Genomic DNA, 14,120 nt, shown 5'->3' on the forward strand with positions numbered 1-14,120 from the left:
TCACCCTGTACTAAGATGTGGTTGTATGACTGAACCCTGACCAGTGGAAAATGAGTAGAAATCAAGTGTGATTTCTGGGTCTTTCCCTTGAAGGGCAAGACCTGTGTCATCTCCTCCTCCTCCTCTCATCCCCTTCCTTCAGGCTGAAGGGTCACTGTAATGGGAAGCTGCCTCTCCCATGCAAACAATGACAATGTCTTAGTGACAGCAGAGCAGCAAGGGGGAGAGAGCCAGGGTCCCCAACACCATGCCAGCCTTGGTTACCTACCTCCCCTACTACTAAAGAAATCGCTTTCATCTTGTTTACCATTGTATGTTGAGCTCTTGTGCTACAGTGGCCTAACCTGCATTCTAACTAGTACAAAAGTCACTCTGGTGAAAAGGAAATGTAGAAAAGATAAACTCACCAGCCGTTCTGCCATGACTAGGAGGGTATTCACGGCATCCAGGCGATGACTAATATCCTCCCAGTATGAGGTCAGCGTAACAACTGGCTTTGTGTGGGCCCAAGGCAGGTAGTAATAGTAGTTCCCTGGGGTAGAATATTGAGGGTCAGTAAACACTGGACACTTAAAATAAACAACAAGAGAGATGTGCAAACTGGACTGCTGATTAATAATAGGCTTGGAGAATGGTTTGAGGTTTTCTGGTTCATTTTTTTTTTCTTTCATTTTTTTGGCCACCCCAGGGCATAGGGAGTTCCTGGGCCAGGGATCAGATCTGAGCCATAGTTGCAACCTTCACCCTAGCTGCGGCAACACCGGATCCTTTAACTGACTATGCTGGGATGAGGATCAAACCTGCATCCTGGCGGGGCAGGGATGCTGCCGATCCCATTGTGCCACAGCAGGAACTCTTGGAACTTTAATTTTATTCAACGAAGGAACTGAGGGATAAGTGGAAAGTTCTTATTCATTTAGTTTGCTTTGAAAAATCTCTCTAAAAGACCCAAGTAAACCTAGCACAATGATCTCAGGATCTTTTGGAGATTCAGGACCACATATCTGAATGTCACTGGGGTTTTTTTTTTTTTTTTTTTTGTCTTTTTAGGGCACCCATGGCATATGGAGGTTCCCAGGCTAGGGGCTGAATCAGAATCGCAGTCATTGTTCTATATCACAGCCACAACAATGCCAGAATGAACAATGTTCAGAAACCGAATCTGCGACCTACACCACAGCTCATGGAAATGCCAGATCCTTAACCCACTGAGCGAGGCCAGGGGTCGAACCTGTGCCCTCATGGATGCTAGTCAGATTCTTTTCTACTGAGCCATGATGGGAACTCCTGAATGTCACTGACTACATATACAGCAGAAAATATACAGAACTTGGGAGGTTAGATGATATGTGTTTGTCCCTGAAAACTGTTATCCTATATCATTATTTTTGTTGGAAGTGGGAAAGAAAAAAGAATTTTCTGTTTTTGAAAGCCTTAGCTGGATATGTGAGGTCTGCTATTACTTACAGTCTTACAGTGATTAAGAATGACTAGCCAGGAGTTCCCGTCCCAGCACAGTGGAAACAAATGCGACTAGGGACCATGAGGTTATGGGTTTGATCCCTGGCCTCGCTCAGTGGGTTAAGGATCCAGTGTTGCTGTGAGCTGTGGTGTAGGTCGCAGACGCAGCTCAGATCTGGAGTTGCTGTGGCTCTGGCATAGGCTGGGAGCAACAGCTCTGACTAGACCCCTAGACTGGGAACCTACATGTGCCATAGGTGCAGCCCTAAAAAGACAAAAGACAAAAGAAAAAGAATGATTAGCCAACATTTTCTAGCACATTTTATATTTTTAACACTACCTGAACAAAAATTAAGTAAAAGTTATGGCAACACTGTTGGGACATTTTATCAGAATCTCTCTCTCTCCCTTCTGTATACTCTCCAACGGCGTATCAATATTTTTATTAGGGCATCCTCATACTCTGCCTTCTACTATGACTTATTTTATATACTAGAATGTAAGCTCCTTAAAAATAGGGACTGTTTCTCATCCATCTTTGTTCAAATACAGCTATTTCATCCTCATGGCAGCTCTGGAGACGATGAAGAAACTGAGGGTTAGAATTAAGTTATGCAGCTAAGGTCATAGTTTTGGAGAACAGAGTGAAGACCAGAAGCTTCTTTTTTTTCTTTTCTTCTTCTTCTTTTTTATTTTTTTGGCTTTTTAGGGCCACACCCACAGGTTTCCAGGCTAGGGGTATAACTGGAGCTATAGCTGCCAGCCTATACCACAGCCACAGCAATGCCAGATCTGAGGCGCATCTGTGACCTACATCACAGCTATGGCAACACCTGATCCTTAATCCACTGAGCAAGGCCAGGGATTGAACCTGCAACCTCATGATTCCTAGTCGGATTCGTTAACCACTGAGCCACAACGAAAACTCCGGGTCTGACCACTCTTGAAGGTGCCTGAACTCCAGCCACCTCTCTTCCCCATTCAACCTTTTCCTTTCCACTAAGCATATGCTGGGGATAATGGCTGTCAGAGGGAGAATACGCTGCAAGCTTCTCATCCTGTGGTGTACCCACTGTAAACATACAGAGGAGAGGAGGTCCCTCGTGGCACAGTAGGTTAAGGATCTGGCATTGTCACTCCTGTGGCACAGATTTGATATTTGGCCCAGAAACTTTTGTATGCTGTGGGCACAGCAAAAAAAAAAAAAGTGTACAGGAGAGAATGGCCAGTGTCAGTCTTACCATCAAATATAGCACGGCTGTATTGAGTGGTTGATGCCAAAGGCTTACAGGTCGTGTCAAACTTGTTGCCATAGTTCCCAATGCTGACTTCAAACTGAATGGCCTCACCAACATCTTGCAACATGGTGGCCGAATGGAACACGGCAGACAGGCTGTACTTCCGCCTTCGCTGATATTTCTACAAAGTGTGAGCAGACATAAGACTCAGTGAAAATCCTTTTGCTCTTATTGACATGTGGATTTCTAGCAGACATTAATTCTAAACCTAATACTTAGTGCTGAGTGAAATGCCAGTGGAAAATGTTCTTGGATCTAGCAGTTCCCCTTGCACTCGTACAACTGGGCAAAGATAGAAGTACCAGGACATTCACTACAGAGTTGATTAAATTAGGGAAAAAATGAAGATAACACAATAGGCACTTGTTAAGAAAATCATGTTACGTCCACAGAAAGTTCATAAAAAAACTTAAGCAGATTCCTATGCACAAACATGGGAAAAAGGTATCTCTTTTAGAGAACCTGTTAAACATATTTTTAATATTGGCAAATTCATGAAGAAAGCTGGAAGAATATAAATCAAATTGTTAATGGTAGTTATGTTGGGGAAGGTAGAAAGAGAATGGCTAACTTTATCCTAACTTATACATTTCTAACAGTCTGAATTGTTTATTAATTTTCTAATTAGAAATAACAATTAAGGCTTTTACTATCAGAGTTTCTTCAACAAGTGGCACTGAGAAAGATGGACAGCCATGTGTAAATTGATGACATTAGAACACTCTCACATACCCTACAAAAAAATAAACCCCAAATGGCTTAAAGACAAATTATAAGACATGACACCATTAAACTCCTAGGAGAAAACATAGGTAAAACGTTCTCTGAGATAAACTGTACCAATGTTTTCTTAGGTCAGTCTCCCAAGGCAACAAAAATAAAAGTAAAAATGAACAAATAGGACCTATTCAAACTTATAAGCTTTTGCAGAGCAAAGGAAACCATAAACAAAACAAAAAGACAACCTACAGACTGGGAGAAAGTATTTGCAAACAACGTGACAAACAAGGGCTTAATTTCCAAAATATGTAAACAGTTCACATAACTCAATAACAACAACAACAAACCCAATCAAAAAAAAAAAAAAAAAAAAGAAAGGACAGAGGTTCTAAACAGACATTTCTCCAAAGAAAACATCTAAATGGCCAATAGGCACATGAAAAAATGCTCAACTTCACTGATTATTAGAGAAATGCAAATCAAAACTACTATAAGGTATTGCTTCACACCAGTCAAAATGGCCATCATTTCATCATTAATAAGTCTACAAATAATAAATGCTAGAGAGGGTGTAGAGAAAAGGGAACTTTTCTACACTGTTGGTGGGTATGTAAATTGGTACAACCATTATGAAAAACAGTATGGAGGTTCCTCCAAAAACTGAAAATAGAGTTGCCATATGACCCAACAATCCTACTCCTGGGCATACATATATAGAAAACTCTAATTTGAAAAGATACAGGCACCTCAATGTTCACAGCAGCAGTATTTACTATAGCCAAGACATGGAAGCAACCTAAATATCTATCAACAAATGAATGGATAAAGATGTGATATACATGTATACACAATGAAATATTACTCAGCCATACAAAAAAATAAAATAATGCCATTTGCTGCAATATGGATGCACCTAGAGATTATTCTACAAGTAATTCAGAAAGAGAAAGACAAATATCATATAATATCACTTGTGTCTAGAATCTAAAATATGATACAAACAAATTTATTTACAAAAGAGAAACAGACTCACAGACATAGAAAACAAATTTACGGTTACCAAAGGGGAAAGTAAGGGGGAAGGATAAATTAGGAGTTTGGAATTATTTATAAAATAAACAACAAGATCCTACTATATGGCATAGAGAACTAGAGTCTGTAATAAAACCATAATGGAAAAGAATATGAAAAATAATACATATACATACAACTGAATCACTGTGTTGTACACCAGAAAGGAATACAACATTGCAAAATCAACTATACTTCAATTAAAAAAAAAAACAAAACTTTTACTATCAGATTTTAAAATAAGTGAAATTACTTGAACTTACTTTCCCGAAATAGAAACCAGTTTCCTTTCTTTTTAAAATTTATTTTGTATCTTTCAATTTTATTAATTTTTAAATTGAAGTATCATTAACTTAAATATTACATTACTTCCAGGTGTACAACCTAGTGATGTGATATTTTTATACTTTACAAAATGATCACCATAAATCTAGGTGCCATGTATCACCATACAACATTATTATGATAGTATTGACAGCATTCTCTATGCTGTACATTATATTTCTTTTGTTTTTTTGTCTTTTTTTTGCCTTTTCTAGGGCCACTCCCGCGGCACATGGAGGTTCCCAAGCTAGGGGTCTAATCGTAGCTGTAGCTGCCGGCCTACACCACAGCCACAGCAACATGGGATCCGAGCCGCGTCTGCAACCTACACCACAGCTCATGGCAATGCCAGATCCTCAACCCACTGAGCAAGGCCAGGGACCAAACCCGCAACTTCATGGTTCCTAGTCGGATTCGCCAACCACTGTGCCATGATGGGAACTCCTGTACATTATATTTCTGTGACAATTACTTCGTAACTGGAAATTCGTAGCTCTTAATCTCCTTCACCATTTTACCCATCCCCTCATGACATTCCTCTCAGGCAAGTAAAATATGGTATCTGTCTTTCTCTAATTTTACTTAGCATAATACCTTCTAAATCCATCCAAGTTATTGCAAATGCCAAGATTTTATTCTTATTTATGGCTGAGTAATATTCCTATGTGTGTGCGTGTATATTTATACTATCTGATCTTAGATTTAGATCTTCAATCCATTTGAGTTTATTTTTTGTATGGTGTTAGAGAGTGTTCTAATTTCTTTCTTTTGCATATAGCTGTCCAGTTTTCCCAGCACCACTTATTGAAGAGACTGTCTTCTCTCCATTGTATATTGTTGCCTCCTTTGTCATAGATTAGTTGACCATAGGTATGTGGGTTTATTTCAGGGCTTTCTATCCTGTTCCACTGATCTCTATTTCTGTTTTTGTGTCAGTACCATACTGTTTTGAGGACTGTACTTAGTAGCATAGTCTGAAGTCAAGAAGCCTGATTCCTCTAGCTGCATTTTTCTTTCTCAGATTTGCTTTGACTATTCTGGTCTTTTGTGTTTCCATACAAATTAAAAATTTTTTTATTCTAGTTCTGTGAAAACTGCCACTGGTAATTTAATAGGGATTGCACTGAATCTGTAGATTACCTTGGATAGTACAGTCATTTTAACCATAACAATTCTTCCAATCCAAGAACATAGTATATCTTTGCATCTGTTTGTCATCTTCAATTTCCTTCATCAGTATCTTATAGTTTTCAGAGTACAGGTCTTTTGCCTCTTTACGTAGGTTTATTCCTAGGTATTTTATTCCTTTTGATGTGATGGTAAATGGGATTGTTTCCTTAATCTCTTTCTGATCTCTTGTTGTTAGTGTATAAGAATGCAAGAGATTTCTGTTTATTCATTTTATGTCCTGTAACTTTACTGAATTAATATATGGTCTCTAGTAGTTTTCTGGTAGCATTTTCAGGGTTTTCTATGTGTAGTATTATGGCATCTGCAAACAGTGACAGTTTTATTTCCCTTTTTTTGTGTGTTTTAGGGCCACCCCTGTGGCATGTGGAGGTTCCCAGGCTAGGGGTCTAATTGGAGCTGCAGCTGCTGGCCTACGCCACAGCAACGCCAGATCTGAGCCAGGTCTGTGACCTATACCACAGCTCACGACAACACCAGATCCTTAATGCACTGAGCGAGGCCAGGGATCAAAACTGCAACCTCATGTTCCTAGTCAGATTCGTTTCTGCTGCACCATGATGGGAACTCCAGTTTTATTTCTTTTCCAATTTGGATTCCTTGTATTTCTTTTTCTTCTCTGACAATGCCTTTTGAAGGCTGAATAAAACTGCACTGTACTGTTGAATGATAAACTGAGGCATATTGGTGGGTTTTCTGCCTTGTTTGATGCAAGAATGTGGGCATTCACTTACAGAAGTACTCAAACTTTTTAAAACTTCCTTTTTAAAAATTTGTAGTTGGAGTTCCCGTCATGGCCCATTGGTTAACGAATCTAACTAGGAACCATGAGGTTGCAGGTTTGATCCCTGGCCTCAATCAGTGGGTTAAGGATCCGGCATTGCCATGAGCTATGGTGTAGGTCGCAGACTCGGCTTGGATCTGGCGTTGCTGTGGCTCTGGTATAGGCTGGTGGCTACAGCTCTGATTAGATTCCTAGCCTGGGAACCTCCACATGCCATGGATATGGCCCTAGGAAAGACAGAAAGACAAAAATAAATAAACAAAAAAAATAAAAATAAAAATTTGTGGTAAGATACACATAATGCAATTCACCATCTCAAGTATTTTTAAGTGTGCCATTCCATGTCATTAAGTATATTCACATCGTTGTGCTACCATCACCACCATCCATCCAAGAACTCTTTCCACCTTACAAAATTAAAACTCTGGGAATGGTTTTCTCAGGGCTACCTGAGATACTCCCTCCCAGGCTTAAGTCCTAATTTTGCCCCAAATAAAACTTAACTCTCAAAAAACAAAACCCCACAACTCTGAAACCATTAAACACAACTCTCCATTCCCACCTACTCTCTGCCTCTGAGTTTGACAACTCTTGGGTAACTTATAAGTAGAATCAAACATTTGTCCTTTCACAACTGGTTTATTTCACTTAGCATAATGTCCTCAAGGTTTAGCCATGGTGTAGCATGTCAGAAGTTTCTTCCTTTTAAAGGCTGACTAATACTGCACTGATGCATATTAAAAATTTTAGGTGTTTATTTGAGCAAACATTGGAATTGGGTAGCAAAAAACCAGAAGTGATTAGGAGTGTTTCACAGACAGGAGCTAGGGGAAAAGGCTTCTTAAAGAGCAGAGGCAAGAGTTCCTGCTGTGCCACAATGGGATCGGTGGCAGGTCTGCAGCGCCAGGACACAGGTTCAATCCCTAGCCCAGTAGAGTGGGTTAAAGGATCCAGCATTGCTGCAGCTGCAGCATAGGTCGAAACAGCAGCTCAGGAACTCCATATGCCATGGGGTGCCCCCCCCCAAAAAAATAATAATAAAGAGCAGAGGCAGAAGGAAGTCAAGGAGATTATCTGATTGGCTATAGCTTACATGGGTGCATTATTTGGGAAATCCCAGCTGGCTATTTGTAATTTGTTGTCTTTCAGTTTTTATTTCTTAATCTTGAGACACTGCCAGGCCTAGGTTTTGGTTTAAAGCATTAGAGCCACCTCAGTCTACTGGCTTCCTTGCTTAATTAATTAAACACTGTATATATACCATTCATCTATCAATGGATTCATGCTTGCTTCCCCCTTTCAGCTATTGTGAATAATGCTGCTATGAACATGGGTATACAAATATCTATTTGCATCTCTCCTTTCAATTCTTTGGAGTATACACCCAGCAGTGAATTGGTGGATCATATGCTAATTCTATTTTTAACTTCTTGAGGACATTTGAAGAACACCTGACAGTGACTGTAGTTTGCTGTCTTAAAGAAACTGGGTCATGCAGCCCTATGTTCACTGCAGCACTATTTACAATAGCCAAGATAGAGAAGCAACCTAAATGTCCATTGATAGATAAATGGATAAAGAAGATGTGTTACATATACACAATAAAATATTATTCAGACACAAAAAAGAATAAAATAATGCCATTTGCAACAACATGGATGGACCTAGAGATTATCATACTGAGTAAAGACAGAAAAGACAAATATCTTATCACTTATGTGTGGAATCTAGTAAAAATGATACCAAAGAATTTATAAAACAGAAACAAACTCACAAATTTTAAAACCAATCTTAAGGTTACCATAAGCAAAACTGTTGAGGGGGGAAGAATTGGGAGGGTGGGAATAACACATACACACTACTGTATATAATACATGATTAATGAGAACCTACTGTATAGCATAGGAAAGTCTACTCAATAGTTAGTAATAACCTATATGGAAAAAAGAATGGATATATTTACATGTGTGGCTTATTCACTTTGCTGTATACCTGGAACTCATACAACAGTGTAAATCAACTATACGCCAATACAAATAAATTTTAAAAAAAAGAACACTGGGTCATCCCACTATTACAAAATCTCCATTTGGGTTAAAGAAATTTTTGACATGGTACAACTGAAACCTCCCATATGCTTCATCAGAAACCCCTCTGAGTCTCAGTCTTTTTTGAACATTGGTTCACAACCTTAGAAGCACAGTGAATCACGTGAAGAGCTTTAACATATACCTCTATCTGGGCCCCGTGTTGCAGAGATTCTGCCTGGGTATTTTGAATTTAAAAACTTCCCGACCTGAGACCACTTTGGTAGAGTGGGACTTGGGGGACTTCTGTAACTTGTCAGGAGTCCCCTGAACTACCCGCAATAAGCCTCCTAAAATATTCATGGTTCAGAAATTCTGAGCAAAGTCTGGGTTTGGTTTAAACTGGTGCATGAAAATTACAAAGTAGGAAGTCATTTGTATTAGTCAGATCTTTTATATATAGCCCAAGTTCTTCTTTGTAAAACATCTAGGGTGACAGAAAAGGCAAAGACCAAAATTATGAAACATAATTTCGGGCCTAAGTCAGGGCCCAGAATAAAATGATCAGTGTTTAAGACAAGCCACCTGTCACTGCAGAGAAGAAGGTAGGTAGGGAGGCATGGCAGAGAGGTAGGGATGCCACCTCTGGCAAGGCTGGCTCTGCCCACCTCCACATGGCCAGCATTCCATCAGATCTCTCTGGATTTTCTCATGCAAAACTCACTGTCCCCTTCAAAAGCCCTAACAGGACCCTCAACCTGGAGGGTCTGAGCTCTCAGACAATAATTGGGGTTTCTGGCCACAACTCCTAAGAGAATGAGTTCACACTGTAAGCAAGACAAGCACAGCGGAGCAGCTCCTGGGAACACTTTGCAGGTCAAAGTCCATACAGGGTGCCCCCACCACACACACACACCATCTACTCACTGGTTCCAGAGCCCCAGGGTCCTGGAGTAATGGTGATGCTGAGCATTCCACCCTTTCCCCAGCCCTTTCCCACTTCCCCTGCACCCTCAGGGCACAAAGAGGCAGAGAGAAGTAAGATCAATGCAATTTAGAGAAGTTGGCAGCTTCAGCTTTTGTTCCTGGCCCTTCCTTAGTAACTTTGGGGCAAAACTGCCTACAATAGGGCAAATTGAAGAATATAAATTATATAACACTGATGGATGTTACCATAAACTCTGCAAGGCCTTGGGGCTCTCTTTCTAATTATCAATGACCAGTGCACATTGTAGATGGAGGTGGTAGAGGGTAGTTTCAGATGTATATTTGGGGGTTCCTGCTGTGGTGCAATGAGTTAAGAATCCAACTGCAGTGGCCCAGGTTGCTGTGGAAGTGCAGGTTTTATCCCTGGCCTGGTACAGTGCGTTAAAGTGCATAGGTTGCAGTTGTGGCTGGGATTCAATCCCTGGCCCAAGAACTTCCATATGCTGAAACATGGCCATTAAAAAAAAAAGTCTATTTGGGTGAGGTTTGTCAAGCAAAATACTGATATGAGGTAGCAAGTAACAGTTCTTAAAAGTTGCTGTCGGTCCAGGAGACATGGGACATTAAAGGTCAGTAACAAGGAGACTGTGCCAAAAAAAACTGCCCAGCTTGCTGACTGGGACAGAGAAAAGGGCCAAAGTAGGTGATAAAATAATTAATTCTATGAGAGAATTGTAAATACAAACAAGTATGGAAACTGAGCAGGGCCCAGTGGGGCTCCCAGGCAAATTTCTTGTTTTATTAGGAAATGGGCCTCATTCAGCCTCCAGGACCTTCCCTGAGTTCCAAAGAGTAGGTTCAAACAGTCACTGATCCAGGAAAGGAGGGATGCAGAGACAAGGGAGGAACAGTCAGGAAACAGGGCAACCTCGGGGCAGGGTCCTGGTTCCTTTTCACAGAATATTTGTAACAGTATCTTTGAGCTCTTCTACAAAACTGAACACCCTCCCCCCAGCCCCAACAAATGAAGATGCTGACTACTCGATGACTTGTTAACTGCCTTCATTCCAGAAAGAAGGACCACTAGAACCAATCCCTGAGCCACTGAACACCAGCTCTGAGGAAGAGTGAAAGCCTACATCTACCCTGATCCCTATCTGTAGCCCTATTTTCCATTCCCAAACTGTAAGACCACCTCCTATTCTTTCCCAAGGGAGGGCACAGTCTTTAGAGCATTAGCCTGCTGGGGCCTCCTTTACCTGGCAAAGCAATAAAGCTGTTTTTTTTTTTTCTTTGCCCAAAATTCTGTCTCCGCGTGTCTGTTCAGCACTGATGGACACAGGCTGAGTTTCAGCAGCAGTATGAGAGACCCCTGTACATTAATAATCACTCAGGAAAGCAGGCTTGCTTAACAACAAAATATGTAAACTATACTTCAAATTTAAAAAAACAAAATTCTCAGACAAAAACACAACAAAACACAAAAAACAAAACCATGCAACAGAAGTAGGAGACTTGGCCCCAAACAGTAAAACCATGGTAAAATGAGACCCACATCCAGCCAAGTGAGGTCAGTAAGTTAATGATTCCTAGGACATGCTTCTCTGTGCACACTAAAAACAAAAATGTAGGTAAAGGTGACATTATGCTGAAACCCGAGATGATTTACCCTATTTTAGTATATGTTATCCCACTTTTGCTCATTTCCATTGTGCCATGCCAGTCCCAGTTTGACCCTGAGGGGAAGAAAACTCCCCTACCTGACATGGAGGAGGAGCTGATGATGGAAGTTTGACATCTACTCAGACTGAGGAAGAAAGTAGTCTTTTCCCCCTCCCCACTTTTCTTTTGATTATAAAACTGTAGCTCACTAACTTCTGGGCACAGGACTCCATTGCCTGCCTGCTCATACTTCTTACAAGCTTCCTACGCTAATAAACTCTTTGCTTACCCAGCACTTTGCCTCTCCTTGAATTCTTTCTGCACCGAGATGGAAAAACCAACACTCTTCTCCATCCCAAGACGTGTCCTGCTGCTTCCACGGCCACCTCGGGTCTGAAGGAGCTGCCGAATGAATCCCGATGTGCCATTTCAGGCAGTATTTATTGAGCACTTCACGTGCGCCAGACCAACGGGAGAGCTAACGCTAGGGTTGCAACAGCTGCTCTTCTACCAGCGTGATTCCTCGGGGAAGCATCCAGGCTGAACCCTGCTACCTCTTTCACAGGGTCTCGTGACCAGGCCCACCTGGAGCAGCAGCTCGGGATCTGCTCTGGGGACATGGGGGAACTCTGGGATCTTTGATGACTGAGCAGGAAAAAACTCACTCATCTACCTGCGTGCCTCTGACTCTCACACTGCGGTCACACTGCCAACACTTCGACACCAGATACATGGGGAATTTTCCCATATCGAGGGATTCTGCAATACCAGCTGAGTATCCTACAATTTAACTCAATTCTGATACTACCCACCTGTATATAGTATCAGATCCCACAGGGTAAGCGCTCAGTCCCACAAACCACCCCTCTTCACCTGTGCTTTTGAAACATCGGCTAAAAACTGAAAGTTGCCACAATCCCTTCCTCATGTTAATTTGCTAGAGCAGCTCATGAAACTCAGGAAAAGAGTTCACTTACTGTTTAAGGGTTAATTATAAAAGAATATGATAGAGGATACAGATGAGCATCCAGATGGAAAAAATACATAAGGCAAGGTACCTGGGAAGGGGCACAGAGGTCTCATGCCCTCTCTGCACATCCCACTTTCCCAGCACTTCCAGGAGTTCACTGACCTGGAAGCTCCCCAAACACCTTACTTTGGGGGATTTTATGAAGGCTTGATCATAGGTAGGTATGACTAATGATTAATATTTTTTGGAGAATAGAGCTTCTTCTTTTTTTTTTTCTCTGTCTTTTTAGGGCCACACCCTTGGCATATGAAGGTTCCCAGGCTAGGGGTCCAATCAGAGCTGTAGCCGCCAGCCTACACCACAGAAACTAGCAACTCGGGATCCAAGCCACATTTGCAACCTACATCACAGGTCACGGCAATGCCAGATCCTTAACCCACTGAGCGAGGCCAGGGATCGAACCCATCCTCATGGACGCTAGTCAGGCTCATTAACCGCTGAGCCATGGAACTCTGAATGGAGCTTCCAACCATGACTTGGTGACCAGGTCCCATTCAAGAGCCCATCAAGCCACCTCATTAGAACAAAAGACTTTCTTTTTGAGGTTGGAGGTAGATGGGCCCCCAGGCTGAGAACATCTGGGACTTGTTAAGCTGAGTAAATTTGGCCTTGCTTCTCTTTGACACGTCAAGGAGAAAGTTAATGGCAGGAGCTGGGCTCTGCTGGAGTAAAAAGATAAGATGACCATATCAATCATTCTTGCAGTCAAGGAGACCTCCCCTTGACTACACATGTGCAGAAAAGACTCCTGGGGGTCAAAAAGAGAGGGGGCTCGAGGCCACAATAAGTCCTGATACTGGCCCATAACCCTTTGCTCTGGAATCCATCTGGGCCAAAAGACGTGAACGAATATCAGAGAGGGTCCTGGGTCCAGTCAGATATAAGAAATAAAATGAGATAATTGATCAAAGGAAAACAAAGACTCAGAAGAGCTGTCCAATATAAGTGATTGGAATCCCCTCTCTGGTGCATTCCTCACTCAGGAGGATGTCTGCATGGCTGTCCTCGTTTGGGTGTGTATTACTGTGTGGGTTTTATCTTAAATAACAAACGGCTCCTCTGTGTGCTCTCCCACATGTTGCCCTGTGCCTCTAATGATAAACTTTGTACCTGCCTTTACAGTCTTTACCTCCTTGAAACATTCTTGCTTTCAACAGGGGCAAGAATCAGGGCAATTCTGCTTTTAGCCTTTAGTAGGTCTAGTGGCTAGGACTCCTGATTTTCACCCAAGATGCCCAGGTTCAATTCCTGAGCAGAGAATTAGATCTGGCTTCAAGCCATCTCTCACTGCTGTCTCCAGAGATCATTAGCATCCAGGAAATCCCAAGGGATTTAGGAACTCTGTGTCAGCAACTAGGGTCAAAGACCAAATATTAGAACAAAAGATGCTCACGAGTACTCTTATCACTTAGAAAATTACAAGGGTTTTAGGAGCTCTGTGTCAGCAACGAAGGTGGAGACAGATCTCTATATTCTATTATATCACAGGAACTAAGTTGCTCTTTAGTTGAAGCCTCTTCAACTCTACTGGAAAGGTTCATAACTTGCACATGACCGGGTCATGAGATCTTTGTAAGTCAGACAGGGGTCTGATCGCTTTCTAGGTTGACCACTCTCATGATGAGCAA

General features: G+C 41.6%; 1 protein-coding gene across 5 annotated transcripts in view; it reads right to left on the reverse strand.

Annotated features, from left to right (window-relative positions):
• MYOF (myoferlin) overlaps positions 1-14,120 on the reverse strand; it is a 170,699-nt gene that overhangs the window by 71,602 nt on the left and 84,977 nt on the right. For all 5 annotated transcript variants that reach the window (XM_021073854.1, XM_021073852.1, XM_021073856.1 and 2 more), the window contains 2 exons: positions 2,703-2,880; positions 408-532 (listed from right to left, as the gene is read on the reverse strand). In XM_021073854.1, coding sequence (XP_020929513.1) covers positions 408-532; positions 2,703-2,880 — 303 coding nt within the window. The remainder of the gene's footprint in view (positions 1-407; positions 533-2,702; positions 2,881-14,120) is intronic.

Source organism: Sus scrofa, chromosome 14 (genome assembly GCF_000003025.6).
Source record: "Sus scrofa isolate TJ Tabasco breed Duroc chromosome 14, Sscrofa11.1, whole genome shotgun sequence".
Lineage (NCBI taxonomy): Eukaryota > Metazoa > Chordata > Mammalia > Artiodactyla > Suidae > Sus > Sus scrofa.